At 46.8% G+C, this 13,780-nt stretch overlaps 1 protein-coding gene and 1 long non-coding RNA gene across 2 annotated transcripts in view; both read left to right on the forward strand.

Moving 5' to 3' along the window:
• Positions 1-712: 712 nt before the first annotated feature.
• LOC309847169 lies at positions 713-10,687 on the forward strand. Its single transcript, XR_014302353.1, has 3 exons — positions 713-871; positions 2,065-2,314; positions 9,609-10,687. It is a non-coding gene; the product is annotated as an uncharacterized lncRNA (long non-coding RNA).
• A 2,112-nt stretch (positions 10,688-12,799) lies between these two features.
• Positions 12,800-13,780, forward strand: part of PSAT1 (phosphoserine aminotransferase 1) — a 29,959-nt gene continuing 28,978 nt past the window's right edge. Inside the window, exon 1 of the mRNA XM_082696758.1 lies at positions 12,800-13,189. Within this exon, the coding sequence (XP_082552884.1) occupies positions 13,022-13,189 (168 nt within the window). The 5' untranslated portion in view covers positions 12,800-13,021. The remainder of the gene's footprint in view (positions 13,190-13,780) is intronic.

A 13,780-nucleotide genomic window follows, 5' to 3' on the forward strand; every position in this document is an offset into this window, starting at 1 on the left:
GAAGGCAGCGGCTTAACCCACTGAGCCACCCAGGCATCCCAAGTCTTGCTCATTTTAACAGGGTTTAAACGTTAGTCCTTCCTGTGTTGGCTAGAGGGAGTAAGACACGAAGAGATGGTGTACCCTGTATCTCCCCAGCTGAAATATCAGATATTTAATAAAGAGAGGATACCTGTTATTGACATTATAGGGCATAAAAAGAAGGCAGAAGAAAGAAGAATCACCAACTGTCCTTGGCATTTTCTGCTCCTGAGGCTCAATGCTACTATGCACGGGCTCATGTTTTCTTGCAGGACAGAAGTGGTTGAAAATGCAGGGGATATGCAGATAGAGTTGAGTTCTGCTGTTTGGGCAGTGGTTGGAGTTGCTACTTTGGAAGGCTTGGAAAAACTCCTGGTGTAGGTGTGATTTCCCCCAACCTAACTATGTAAGAGCCTCTCAACAGCCTGGGATTGTTGTTCTTAAACAAAACACTTTGGGATTTCTCTGTTCTTTTCAGGAAATATCTCGTCTGTGTGGTGAGGAAGGGGAGTAGTGTCGTGTCTCTTGAATAGGATATGTCCCTCTGCAAAATATGCTTGCTTGTTCCTTTGAAGCATGTGTGTGTGCGCGCGCGTGTGTGTGTGCGCGCGCGCTCAAAAAGTCAAAGATTATCATTGGTTGACCCATTAACTTTCAGTTTTTGTTTGTGCTGGGAGAAATTAAAAAATGGGTCAGAGGATTCCTTACAATAATTCTGCTTTCAGAGAGTTGGCTGAACTTCATAGCAAAAAGCCTTTGTTGGCTGCCTGCTAAGGAGTGAGCTCTACCAGTTCCGGGCCTGAGGCTACCTGGACTGTGGGGACGTCTTATTCTCAGACAGATGGGGGAGGTCTGCATTTATGTTGACATTGTATTTAGTAAAGAGTAGAGAAGAAGAAGCCCATTCTCTACTTTCTCTCTCTTGGTGTACTCTCATTTTCCTTTTCTGGTGATAGAATCAAAGGGTGGAATGGTTCCAAGTAGAGAGACAGCTACAAATTTGGTTGTCCCTAAAGTAGCTGATCTCACAGTTTCTTCTGAGCAAGCCAGACAGGAACTTGAGCAGTTCTGGCCCCTCCATGGGCTCACCTACTCCCACCTTCTGCTACAACCCATCAAATAGAATCTTCTCGTCAGATCTTATCCCTGGTATATTTCTTCCTCTGGCCCATGGAGAGGAGTAGGTTGAACAATCATCAGCTTAATTCGTTTATCTTGCTTAGTTATACAAAAGAAAGAAAGAAAAGGAGAACAAAAGTGTGTGTGTTTGTTTGTGTGTGTGTGTGTGTGTGTGTATGCGCGTGCACGCACGCACGCACGTGTGCATGCCCAGGCACACACACAGACCCGTGTGTATGCATGTGCACATATATTCATATGGCTTTTATTTCTGTTTGTTTTTTTTTACATTCTTAATCAAAATTTGCTTAATATCTATTATGTACAATAAAAAAGCAAGATGTAAAACAGTGCTTATGTTACCTTATGTGTAATAGGGAGAAAGGGAATAATTATATATTTCTATTTGCCTGTATTTGCTGAAGAAACTTGAAAAGACACAAAAGGAAATGACAAAGGTATCTACTAGTGGAGTTGAGATAGGAGCTAGCTGGGTGGAGGATGAGGAACTGTTCACTGTACATCTTTTATATGTTTGATTTTGAACCATCTGAATGTATTACCAATTCAAAAAATAGACTCAGTACCTAAAGTAAAAGTGTCTCAAAGTTGGACATTCTCTGCCTGTGCTCTGAATTTCTATAATGTTTGAACACTTTATTTTTATTTTTAAAAATATTTTATTTTTTTATTTGAGAGAAACAGAGAGCATGAGCAGGGGTAGGGGCAGAGGGAGAAGCAGGCTCCTCGCTGGACAGGGAACCCAACAAGGGGTCGATCCCAGGATCTTGGGATCCTGACCTGAGCATAAGGCAGATTCTTAACTGACTGAGCCACTCAGGTGCCCATGTTTGAACATTTTAAAAGCAATCATGTTTAAATATGCCTCGGGAAAATTTCACATGCTGTTAACATTTTTCCTAGGTACAGAGATCCAAGAAGACAAAGGCAAAGTGCCAGATATTTCCCTGAGGACCAAGACTGTGTATAAATGCACCGAGTTCAAAAAGTAGGGAAGAAGAGGGACTCTTCCAGCCACTGGGTTTCTAACACAAACGTCTCTACATTTAGATCACCGGTGCTTCTCCTCTGAGTCAACCTCTGCCACCCTGCTCCTATACTCGCAATTCCAGAAGGACTGAAGACCAGCCTAACGGCAGCAGCTAACTTGCTGGTAAGTGGATGAAAGCAGGTGATAATGAGCTTGGGATGGAAAGGGACCACAGATCTACAGAAAAAAATGAGGGAAGGGTAACCAAGGCTGTCGGAGGTACCTTGGATCAGTTCCGCAGAACAGAGCTGGCAGAACAGGGGAGCAATGCCTGTCAAAAGGCACGGGAACACTCTATGAAGTTCTTGCCTGCACTTTGGAGAGGAGCCTGCACTTTCCTGGAGGAGCAGAGATGGAGCTGTGGGGCGAGCGCAACTCCCTCCCCAGCCCATGCCCTTTCCTTTCTAGATCTCAGATTGCCCAGGGTTCAGTTTGTATTTTCTGAGCTCGTGCTCTTCTGGGAGAATTTAAATAATCTTGCTGACACCTCGAAGTGATCTTTATTTATTTATTTTTAATTTTAATTTTTAAAAATTTACTTCTATTATCGTATAATGTATTCTTTCAAGAATACATCAGATTCAAGAATCAAGATTCATCAGTCTTCTGTAATACCCAGTGCTCGTTAGAACACCTACCCTCCCCAATGTCCATCACCCAGTATTTTTGAAGTTTTTCTTTATTTATTTGCGAGAGAGGGAGAGAGTGCACAAACAGGAGCAGCAGGAGGCAGAGGCAGAGGGAGAAGCAGACTCCCTGCTGAACAGGGAGCCCAAAGTGAGGCTTGATCCCAGGAGCCTGAGATCATGACCCTAACTGAAGTCAGACATTTCACCAACTGAGCCACCCAGGTGCCTCCTGAAGTCATTTTTGAAAGCAAGGAAGTGTGTATAAGACAAAGGGTATGTTCTGGGGACTCAGAACGCAATGGTCTGTTATCTTCTTGGCTTGATTGACCAGATTCTTGGTGACCCTAAACAAATCCTTGATCTGGGTTTCGGTTCTCCTTCTGCCAGGTGGGACCAGGTGTTAGTCCTCAGCAAGAGGTAGCAGCCGTGGAGCCATGAGGGCAGGACCAGCCCTAACCATCCCTTTTCCTCATCACAAGCTGGAGGCGTTGCAATAAATGCCTGAGATCTATGATGTGAATGCTGTAAACAGTCCAGGACAGATGTAAGACACACCAGAAGTAGTTCAGTTTAATACCTGAGAAGCATCCTTTGGTGTTTGAAAGAGGACAGGTGCTTTTCATTTTATTCTTCAGAAGCACACTTGGGGGGCGCCTGGGTGGCTCAGTGGGTTAAGCCGCTGCCTTCGGCTCGGGTCATGATCTCAGGGTCCTGGGATCGAGTTCTGCATCGGGCTCTCTGCTCAGCAGGGAGCCTGCTTCCTCCTCTCTCTCTCTCTCTGCCTGCCTCTCTGCCTACTTGTGATCTCTGTCTGTCAAATAAATAAATAAAATCTTTAAAAAAAAAAAAAAAAAAGAATCACACTTGGTCATTTTCTTCCATCTGTAACCTTGGCGTTTAGAGTGCAGACAGTTTCCTGCGACCCCTGAGTTCCAAAGGGTCAGTCTACCTGGTTAGTAATGCAAGGAAGTTTAGTCATGTTTAGAGATTTGAGACTCGGGGCCAGCCTGGCACCAGGTCATCCCGTGTAACCTGAGGATTTTTGGCGATATGAGTTACAGGGATGCCAGGACCAACATCATCAATATAAAGATGGTTATCAATGAAAAAGTCTTCAATCTTTCATCCGCTTCCTCAGTTCTGTAAACTTCCACTCCAATCCTCAGGCAGTCAAAGGGGAGGGACTTCATGGGATTATATGGGATTTCCTCCCTGCTGCCCCAGGACAATGCTGGGAGAGGCCAGCTCTGAGAATGTGTAGGTGGATGATTCCAGATGACGTTCCAAGATTCCTTGTGGCTCTACAGGCACTCTGTCTCCACCCCCTGCCCCCTGCTCCTCTATCGACCCCTTCTTCCCTGACAAAATGCATCATTTCCACAACCTGCAACTCACCGAGGGCTGCCGTGAACTCTGGGGGTTGCACCAGGTCAGGGTAGTGCGGACAGGTCCAGTGCCAGTGAGAGGTTTGCTGAATCCCCCTTGCAGCCTCCCTTACCAGTGAAAACATGTGCCTAGAATTCTAATTGCACGGCGACGTGTTCATACTTGATGCAGAAGGAAGCCTTCCAGTCTCGGCACATGCCCTGGGCAGGACGGGCCCCAGCAGTCCCCATGTGGCAAAGTGGTAGGCCAGGATCACCAGACTTTCTCAGGGTCGAATGCCAGTCCCCACCTACTCTTTAAAAATAATCAACTTTAAAAAAAATTAATTTATCTATTTGAGAGAGAGAGAGCGTACATATGAGCATTCGGGAGGGGTGGGGGAGGGGCAGAGGCCAAAGCAGACTCCCTGCTGAGCAAGGAGCCCGATGTAGGACTCGATCCCAGGACCCTGAGATCATGACCTGAGCCAAAGGCAGATGCTTAACCAACTGAGCCACCCAGATACCCCTAAAAATAACCGACTTTTAAAAAATGATTATTGTTTTTAATATTCACTATAGAAAATGCTGGAGCATTAGGAGATGCAAGTTCTTTTTCCTAGCAACAAAGACTGTCAGCCTTGTTAATTCCTTCTTCCTGCCCTGGACATTCGCTCAAAAAGTATTACCAAGCGCGTACGGTGCTGATGCTCGGGGGACAGCGTGAATAGGGCAGGTGTGGTCTCAGTTCTCAGAGCACGTGTGTTCTAGTGAGAGGGTGGACAGTGACTAAGTATACGAGTATTTCAGAGACTGGCAAGTTCTGAGAGAAATAGCGTAGGAAATATGGTAAGGGGCCGAAGGGTCTGCTGGGGCCACTGTGGCTGAGGTAACCAGGCAAGACGTGGGAGGTGGTGTGAACTGTGGGATGGGCAGGGCCAGCCTTTGGGAGGCCAGAGAATGCCAGGAAGGGAAAGAGCTTGAGAGGCTTCCAGGACTGATGGAGTAAAAAGGAGCCAAGAGGGGGACCAAGGGCCAGGCCAGGTATTATCCTGTGGGCCTATTAGGAATTTGGGTCTTTTTCTAAAGGTAGTGGCCCAATGTTAAAGGCTTTAAGCAGCAGTTATAAGATCTAATTCATGTGTGTTTTTTCCTGTGTGTTTTTTCAACTGTTGCTCTGTTTGAAGAATGGATTCTAAGAGGGCAAAGTGAAAGCAAGGGGGCCAGGTCTAGGAGTCTGGGAAGAGAGAGACCATGGGAACTTGGCTAGGCAAGCAGAGACAGAGAGAAGTGATGGGGTGGAGAAAAGTTCTGAGGTTTAATAGACTTGCTAAGAGATTAAATAGGATGGTGAGGGAAGTTGTGGTGTACCCTCCTCTGAAACCTTGCAGAATGGGGTGGGGAATCATTTATTACTAAAGGCAAGCAGCAAGACACCTGTGTGGTTCAGTCATTCGAGTGTCTGACTCTTGATTTCAGCTCAGGTCATGATCTCAGGGTCATGAGATCGAGTCTCTCATCAGGCTCCGCTCTCGGGGAGAGTCTGCTTGAGATTCTCCTGCTCCCTCTGCCCCTCCCCCATGCTTGCACGCCTGGGCACGGGCTCTGTCTGTCTCTCAAATAAATAAATAAACCTTAAAAAAAAAATAAAGGCAAGCAGCTTTCTGTCCCTAGAGGAAGAGAGTTCAACATTGGGACAGACCTCTTTGGTATAGGAAAATTATCATAGTAGATCTAGTATTTATTTATTAATTAAAAGATTTTTATTTATCTATTTGAGAGACAGAGTGTGAGAGAGAGCGTGAGAGGAGAGAAGGTCAGAGGGAGAAGCAGACTCCCCGTGGAGCTGGGAGCCCAATGCGGGATTTGATCCTGAGACTCCGGGATCATGATCTGAGCCGAAGGTAGTTGTTTAACCAACTACCACGCCTGGCGCCTGGGAGCCACCCAGGCGCCCAGATCTAGTATTTATAATCTCAGTCTTTCTCAGTCAACAGATCCTTGTGAGCTTACCCTGGACTAGACATTCATCTAGGTGTACCAGCAAATCCACAGACTCTGAATTCTACCACACAGGTGGAGGGGCCAAGGACAGGCTTCCCTGAAATGTTCCACTTTGGCATATTGATTATTAAAAATAAAATTTTCTTGTGCAAGAAGGACACTCAGCCCCTCCCCCATCCCCCTGAAAGCAGGAAATAACACTCTCCTCTGAAAAGTCCCCTCCCCTACCAGGCCGTAAAGAGACATCCTTTTCACCAGAGATGGAAAATTTAGAGCAGAGAAGCCTGAATAAACAACCCTTGTTACTTTTTACTAATCTAATTTACTACCCTAGCCCAAACTCAGCTGAGAATTCCTTTGTAAGTGAAGCTCCCAGTTAACTTCTCTTTGTCCTGTCAATTTCTCACAGGTTTATTGTCTCTTTGTCTAAGAAGTATGAAATCTGCCTGCTTTGGTCATTTCTTGGGTCCCCATTTCATTACTGAACCTCCATGAGCATGTAATAAAACTCTGCTTTTTCCTCCTGGGAATGGGTCTCATGTCAATTTAATTCTTAGTCCAGCTGGAAGACCCTGAAGGATAGAGAAGAATTTCTCTTTCCCTTCATACACATGAATAAATAATAAGTGGATGAATTCTATTGCATGTGCAAGATGATTCATGCTTTGGAAAAAAGAGAAATGGTAGCAGGGTAAGAGTAATCAGGAGCCCCAGGTGTTGAGGGCGAGGTTTTGATATTATCAAGGTGATCATGGCAGGCCTCACTGGGCTGATGACATCTGCAAAATAGGAAAAGATTCTCTATAAACGTATCAAACCGCAGACGCTGTGGGAGGGCAAGGACCATGCCTGCAGTCTTTGAGGTACATGGTAGGAATGCAGTATTTGTGGAATGAATAAATGGGACTGAATGAATGCATTTGTTAATGTTCTGGTTTGGGACTATAAATTGTTGCCTAAGTTGTGAGTAGGAGCTGTGACCCCAACGAGGGGACCCTTTTAATTTAAGTGGCTGAATCATTGTTATGTTTGCAGAACGGAGCTGGTTCATGGTTGCAGTGATGGAAAGCGGCTTTTGTTTTCATTTGATTTTTTCATACTGAGCATATTCCTATGTCATTAAAAGTCTTTGTAGGAGGGCGCCTGGATGGTTCTTTAGGTTGAGAGTTTGAATCTTGATTTGGCTCAGGTCCTGCTCCCAAGGTCCTGGGATCGAATCCTGTGTCTGACTCTACGCTCAGCAGGGAGTCTGCTAGATTCTTTTTCCCCCTGACTCTCCTGCTCATGTTCTCCCTCTGTCTCTAGTAAATAAATCTTAAAAAAAATAATAAAGGTCTTCGCATGCATCACCTGTAATAGCGGTACAGCAGTTCAGCACGTGCATAAATCATGACGTATTGAGCTCGTCTCCCCAAGCTTCTCAGTCACTGCCCTCCAGCCTGCCTTTCCTCCATTTCATCTCTAGGATTGCAGAAATGGCTCTCATTTGCAGCTCTGAATCCTTGCTATTTTTTATTGATCTTCGCTGCCTTTCTGTACCAAACGTAAGCTAGTCAATCAGTTAGGTAAAACCACCGTCTGTTTCTGAAGCAGTGTGTGTTGGAGTTGGGATTTAGTTTGGGGGATGAGAAAAAGAAGGAGCAGGAACGGGAAGTTCTGAGTCCTACACGGGCTCTATCCCCTGGCTTTGCTCTATCTCCTTCCTTTGTCTGGTATTTGCTCTGGCCCCCAGAAAGAAAATAAAAGGAGAGGCACCCACCTGGCTCAGTGGGTAGAGTGCATGACTCTTGATCTCGGGGTCGTGAGTTTGAGCCCTATGCTGGATGTAGAGCTTACTTAAAAATAAAATCCTAAAAACAAGTAAATAAATAAAAGGAAAAAATAAAATCACCACCACATCACTAACTCTACAGTAGTCATTCTGAGACTTGATGATTTAGACTTTGGGCTTTTTTTTTTTTTTTTTAAATTTATTTGATACAATGAGAGAAAGAGAGAGAGAGGTCAACAGCGCACAAGCAGGGGGAGTCGCAGAGGGAGAAGCAGGCTTCCCGCTGAACAGGGAGCCCAATTCAGGGCTTGATCCTAGGACCCTGAGATCACGACCTGAGCGGAAGGCAGACACTTAATCCACCGAGCCGCCCAGGCACTCTGACACATATAGACCCGGACAGGTGATTAAACAAGCACTCTGCAGCCATCTTCATGCCTCTGTGAAACCCTGGCGTGAGGTAGCCCAGATGAAGAATGCTGATCCAAAAATGCACCTGTGAGTCCGGCTGGGTGTGGCGAACACCATGTCTACACACCAGATGGATGGTGGCAAGCAGTTTTGCTCCTTTCCTTAAAAAACAGTACTGAAATAAGTATATTCTCAGGTTAAAAAAGAAATCCTAATGCCTTTACCATACCAGAATCTTTTCAGGCTGTCAAAGTGGTGTGCAGTCCCCTGTGTAATTTTGCCCACTAGTCCACAGAGAATATTTCTCTTAAAATGATTCCCTTAGAGCTTTTACTTGTGCAAAGCTTGCAATAGAATGCTCTCTATACTGATCATATAAAAAGGGAGACAGAGGACACCTGAGTGGCTCAGTCAGTTAAGCATCTGCCTTTGGCTCAGGTCATGATCCTGGGATCTTGGGATAAAGCCCCACTTTGGGCTCCCTGCTCAAAAAATGGATGCACCTTGAGGACATTGTGCTAAGTGACATAAGCCAGTCACAGAAGACAAGTTCTGTATGTTCCACTTACAGGAGATACTCGGAGCCATTGAGTGCATAGGGACAGAAAGCAGAATGGTGGTTTATAGGGGTTGGGGGAAGAGGAGTGGGGACCTACTGTTCAATAGGTATAGTCAGAGTTTCAGTGGGGAAGATGAAAAAGTCTGGCGGTGGAGGGTGGTGATGGTTGCCCAACACTGGATGTACTCATGCCACTGAACTACCCTTAAAAATGGTTAAAATGGGGGGCGCCTGGGTGGCTCAGTGGGTTAAAACCTCTGCCTTCGGCTCAGGTCATGATCTCAGGGTCCTAGGATCGAGCCCCATATCGGGCTCTCTGCTCAACAGGGAGACTGCTTCCCTTCCTCTCTCTCTGCCTGCCTCTCTGCCCACTTGTGATCTCTGTCTGTCAAAGAAAAAAATAAAATCTTAAAAAAAAAGGAAATATATCTAAAAATGGTTAAAATGGTAAATTTCATGTTATGTATATTTTATCACAATATTTTTTAAATGAAGCAAAGTAGGGGACAAAAATAAACTGAGGTAAGCAAAATGAGTAGGATGAGTAACTTTTTCTGTCTTTTGGGGTCCGAATGAAGAATGTTATAGGATTTTGACTTTTTGTTTCTTTTTTGCTACTTAAACTACAATGACTCCCTTGTCCATCTCTCATTTCCTCTGGGAATAATGAATGATACAGAAGAAGGATCTTCAGCTCCAGCTACAAAACGGGCAACAGAAATAATCTCAGCTCATTCCAAATGGGATTCTTCTCTCTTCAGTTGCCTTCTCTCCTCATGCCTCTGGAAATGGAATGGCCAATCTGACGGGAAACAGCGGCATTTTCACGTGTGTATAATAAGGGCCCAATAAAAACTCTTCTGGAAATTAACATTTACAACACATGTCTTTCATAAAGAAGCTTCTTTTTACCTACTCAACACAGCCCACTAAAAGGGAATAGGGACCTTCCTAAAATGCAGGAATTCCCCGGGCTGTCCTTGTACATCTGTATTGAAAAATCAGCAGGAGAGACTTAGAACCAGTTACCAAAGGTATTTGTGCACAGAGTGTGAGGAAGAAACAGAAAGAAGTGGATTCTCTCTAGGATGAAAAAGAGGTTCCCTTGTGCTGGGAGGAAGAGAGACATTGAGGCAGAGGTCTACAAGTCTGTAGAGGGCAAAACAGAGTCTCTCACGTCAAGCAGGAGCCTGTGTCAAGTAAGGACCCATGTTCAGCAAAGACGCAGACAGTTAAGGCACTACAGCTAGGAGATATCACCGGGACCAGTGTCAGCTGACACCCCAGAACTGAGAAGCAGCAGGACCAGAGGAGGTCTGCAGAGACCCAAAACTGATTAAATCCCTTTGAAAAGGGGAGGATTTGGGAGTAAACTGTCAGAATCTTCAGACTTGACACCTCTATGTCTGACCACTTAAAAAAGGCAGTTGTTGCCAAAGGCTCTGCCTGATTGATCTCCGAACAGAACTGGAAGCCTTCCCTGCTTGAACATCAGAAGCAGTAAGTGCCAAGAATTGACCTGGACCAGGCTGTGGCCTTATCTCAGCTTCACACCCACAGACTGACTTCGCATTTGGTTCATTAACTTCCTGCTCCCTTCTGTTATCCTGTTTGTTGTGTGGTTTGTCTTCTGTCCTACTCTGTGCACTGTGTAAGAAGCCAAGTTGATTCACATGGTGAACTGTCACTGAGTTTGGAATCCTGAACCCACCTTCTAATTGTGTTTTAACTTTGCTTTATCGTTGAATAAATCTGACATTGTGGAAAGACGCAAGTTGTGTGTGCGCCTTTCTAACAAGCACACTCACAACGACGTTCCTGAGTTGAGGGTCTGTGTGCCTCACTTCCCTGTAATATCATGTCAGAAACTGTAAGGCCCTAGGTGGAATGACTGAATGTGACAGGTAGTGGCTGGTGAGATGACAGCCGCCCCAACCCCCCACGCAAATTTCCTGTGTCCCTTTGATGAGGGAAACAAAGGCAAGAGAAATCCAGCCTGAACTAAATCTCCTAATCGCTGACAGTCCACTGAGGGGACAGCCCACTGATGGATACCTGAGACATGCAGAGCCTCCCTCAAGGAACTCACGGCTGCCTTGGTGCCTTAATGTTTATGTTTTATGAAAGACTAAAAATAACCTTATCTTAATGGCACTGAGCCCCTCAAGGACCAGAAAGCCTTGTTTCCACATTCATTGGAGACATACACTATCCCTAAACCCCTCTCATTAAAACGTGTGTGTGTGTGTGTATTATATATAATATATATATAGATAAATTATATATATATATATATATATATATATATATATATATATATATATATTCTCCTCATAATCCTGGTATAACTCTTTCTACCCATGGGTTCTGTCTCTGTGCTATAAGACAATCACCTTTTTGGACCCAAAAAGCTCTCAAGAATTCGTTCTTCACTCACAAACCCAAAAACATCCACATTTCATCACCTTGTGAGACACGGGAGTGGTAGAGAGCTAATTGGCTGAATCCGCCATATAAACCTGGATGGCGGACACAACTCAGTCATATTTTCTGGGGATGGAGGACTAGGTGGATGCCTGCTTTCCTCTCCATCCCAAACCTTAGGACCATGTAAATCCCCGTAGTTAGGGACTCCAGGAAGGAGGACAGCCAGTTCCCCCACTTCCCCAGGGGACGAGCTGCTAAGGGTCTACAGATAAGTCATGATATAAAATAAGGGATAAGTGAGGATTCTTGCAATCTTAGTTTATGGACTGAGATTCATATCCTCTGCTCAATTTTGCAATTTTTTAACAGAAGGTGCTATGGAAAGCAGTGACCTTGTTCACTTCAGCTTCTTCTAGAAACTTTGCCCTCCAACTTACAAATCCAAAGCAGGACCTCTGCCCCCTGCCCTATCCGACCCACATACCACAAAAAAACAAGCAAAAGCCCCAAATCCTGCTAGCTTACAAGCCTTTTCACACTGGGATAATTGACGCTGTGGAGGGTGTTAAGAAAGTCCCAGGATGGGCACTGTTTATATTCCTGGAACATCAATTTTGCTCAAAGATTTGGTACAATATTTTTATGTTCAAAGTAACTAGGTTACATGATGGAGTAGAAAGCAAACTTTGTAGTTTAAAAAATGATGAAATTCCAGACTTCAAAGAAATGTCTTTCCTATAGGGAAGGGGGCCTCTTGGTTTCAGAACCCCATGGGGGTTCTTTTGAGAGGGATGCATCTGTGTAAAAGTTTGAGCAGCTCTGGCCCTGCGCCCGGCCTGGCTCAGGGCCTCTCCCCAGGCTTGCGCCGAGTCCCTAGGGATATTGCATTGCAGTTAATACCTCCTCACATTTCTAAACTCACAGCTTGTCGGCGGTGGAGCAAACTGAGAGCTAAAGTCTAATTCTAGCTCGCTCTTTTCATAGGAGTAAAGGGAGAATCAGCAACCTACAAGGACTCCCGGGAAGGGGAAGGGCGGGGGTGCAATCCAGGTGTCCCGGGCTAGTGCCCCTCCCAGAGTCCTTGGCTGCCTCCATCCTTTCATCCTGCTGGAACTCCTGGCCGCCGGGCACGTGCGGAGAACCTCATTCCCCACCCACCACTCCCGGCCCATCCTTCACACGCCAGTTCCTTTCTTGGGAGCCCTGCCTCTCCACTAGAGTATCTGGGGTCCGCGGGGGAGCTCAGAAAAGCTTGGTGAATTAATAACTGCTGGCTCTGAAATACGCATCAGAACCCAGGGGTTAGTGAAGGAGAGGTGGTTGGATTGGGGAGCGATTTCCTCCACATCTTCCGGTGCGACCGAGAGAGAGGGGCTGGGGTCAAGGTTGGAGGGCGGAAACAGACTTGATCCGGGATGCAGAGGCACTAACTCACGTTAGCAGGGGCAGCCTTTTCCCGCCGCCCACGATGCTAGGGCGGGCACTCTGCGGAGTCCCAAGGCTGGCGCAATCTCCCGCGCGCCTTGCATTCATCAGAAAAGAGTTGAAACAGTACACGAGAGGAGGAGCAACTGCTCCTGGGCCTTGGCTGTTGAGCACGACCAATGGGGATGCGAGCCCCGTAGCGCGAACCAATTAGCGCAGGGCCTGCTCCTGCGCGGGCCAATGGTGGCGCCGGCTGGGCGCTGGGAGAAGACAGATGGTCTGCGCCCGCAGCAGACTCGCGCCGCGCACGCTTCTCTCCGTTGTCCTTGTCGCCTACGCTGCCGCACCATGAGCGCCCCGACACAGGTGGTCAACTTCGGGCCCGGGCCTGCCAAGCTACCGCGCTCGGTAAGTCCCCACGGGCGCGCGCCGGGAGTGGGGTCCGAGCGGGAGCCCGTGCTCGGGTGGCTCCCGCTCGGACCCCATCTTTGCACGGGGTCTTAGGATCCCTCCTCCCCGGTCGGAGCCCTCCGAACCCTCTGCGCCAGCGTGCACGCCCAGTTCGGGACCCTTCGCAAGTGGGTTTCTGGAAGAATGCGCTTGGGAGAAGGAAACTGGGCAACAGGACTGTGCAGCTGCCCCTGGCGCCGACTGCCGGCGAGCGGCTTGCACGACGTGACTCACCCGCGCAGCGCAGCGCACCTGCAGACTCCGGGTCTGCCTCCTCCGGTCCTGGGCCCGGGCGCGGCGCAAAGCAAAAAGCTCTCATCGCTGGGTTCGCCTTGCAGGGCACCGCTGCGAGCCAGGCAGTATTGAGTGGATCCGTGAATGGACACTGAGTGAATGGTGAATGGGGATCGCGCGTTAAACTGGAGGGGATTGCAGACTGGAGTCCCGCGCCTGACCTCTCGTAAGGAGTGTTTGGTTTAGCCAGCACTTGGGAACATTGCTTTTCAGAAATGTAAATCTGAAAGCCTTCAGTCTCGGCTTTCCTTCCTT

The sequence above is a fragment of the Mustela nivalis genome (genome assembly GCF_964662115.1).
Source record: "Mustela nivalis genome assembly, chromosome: 13".
NCBI classification, from domain to species: Eukaryota; Metazoa; Chordata; class Mammalia; order Carnivora; family Mustelidae; genus Mustela; species Mustela nivalis.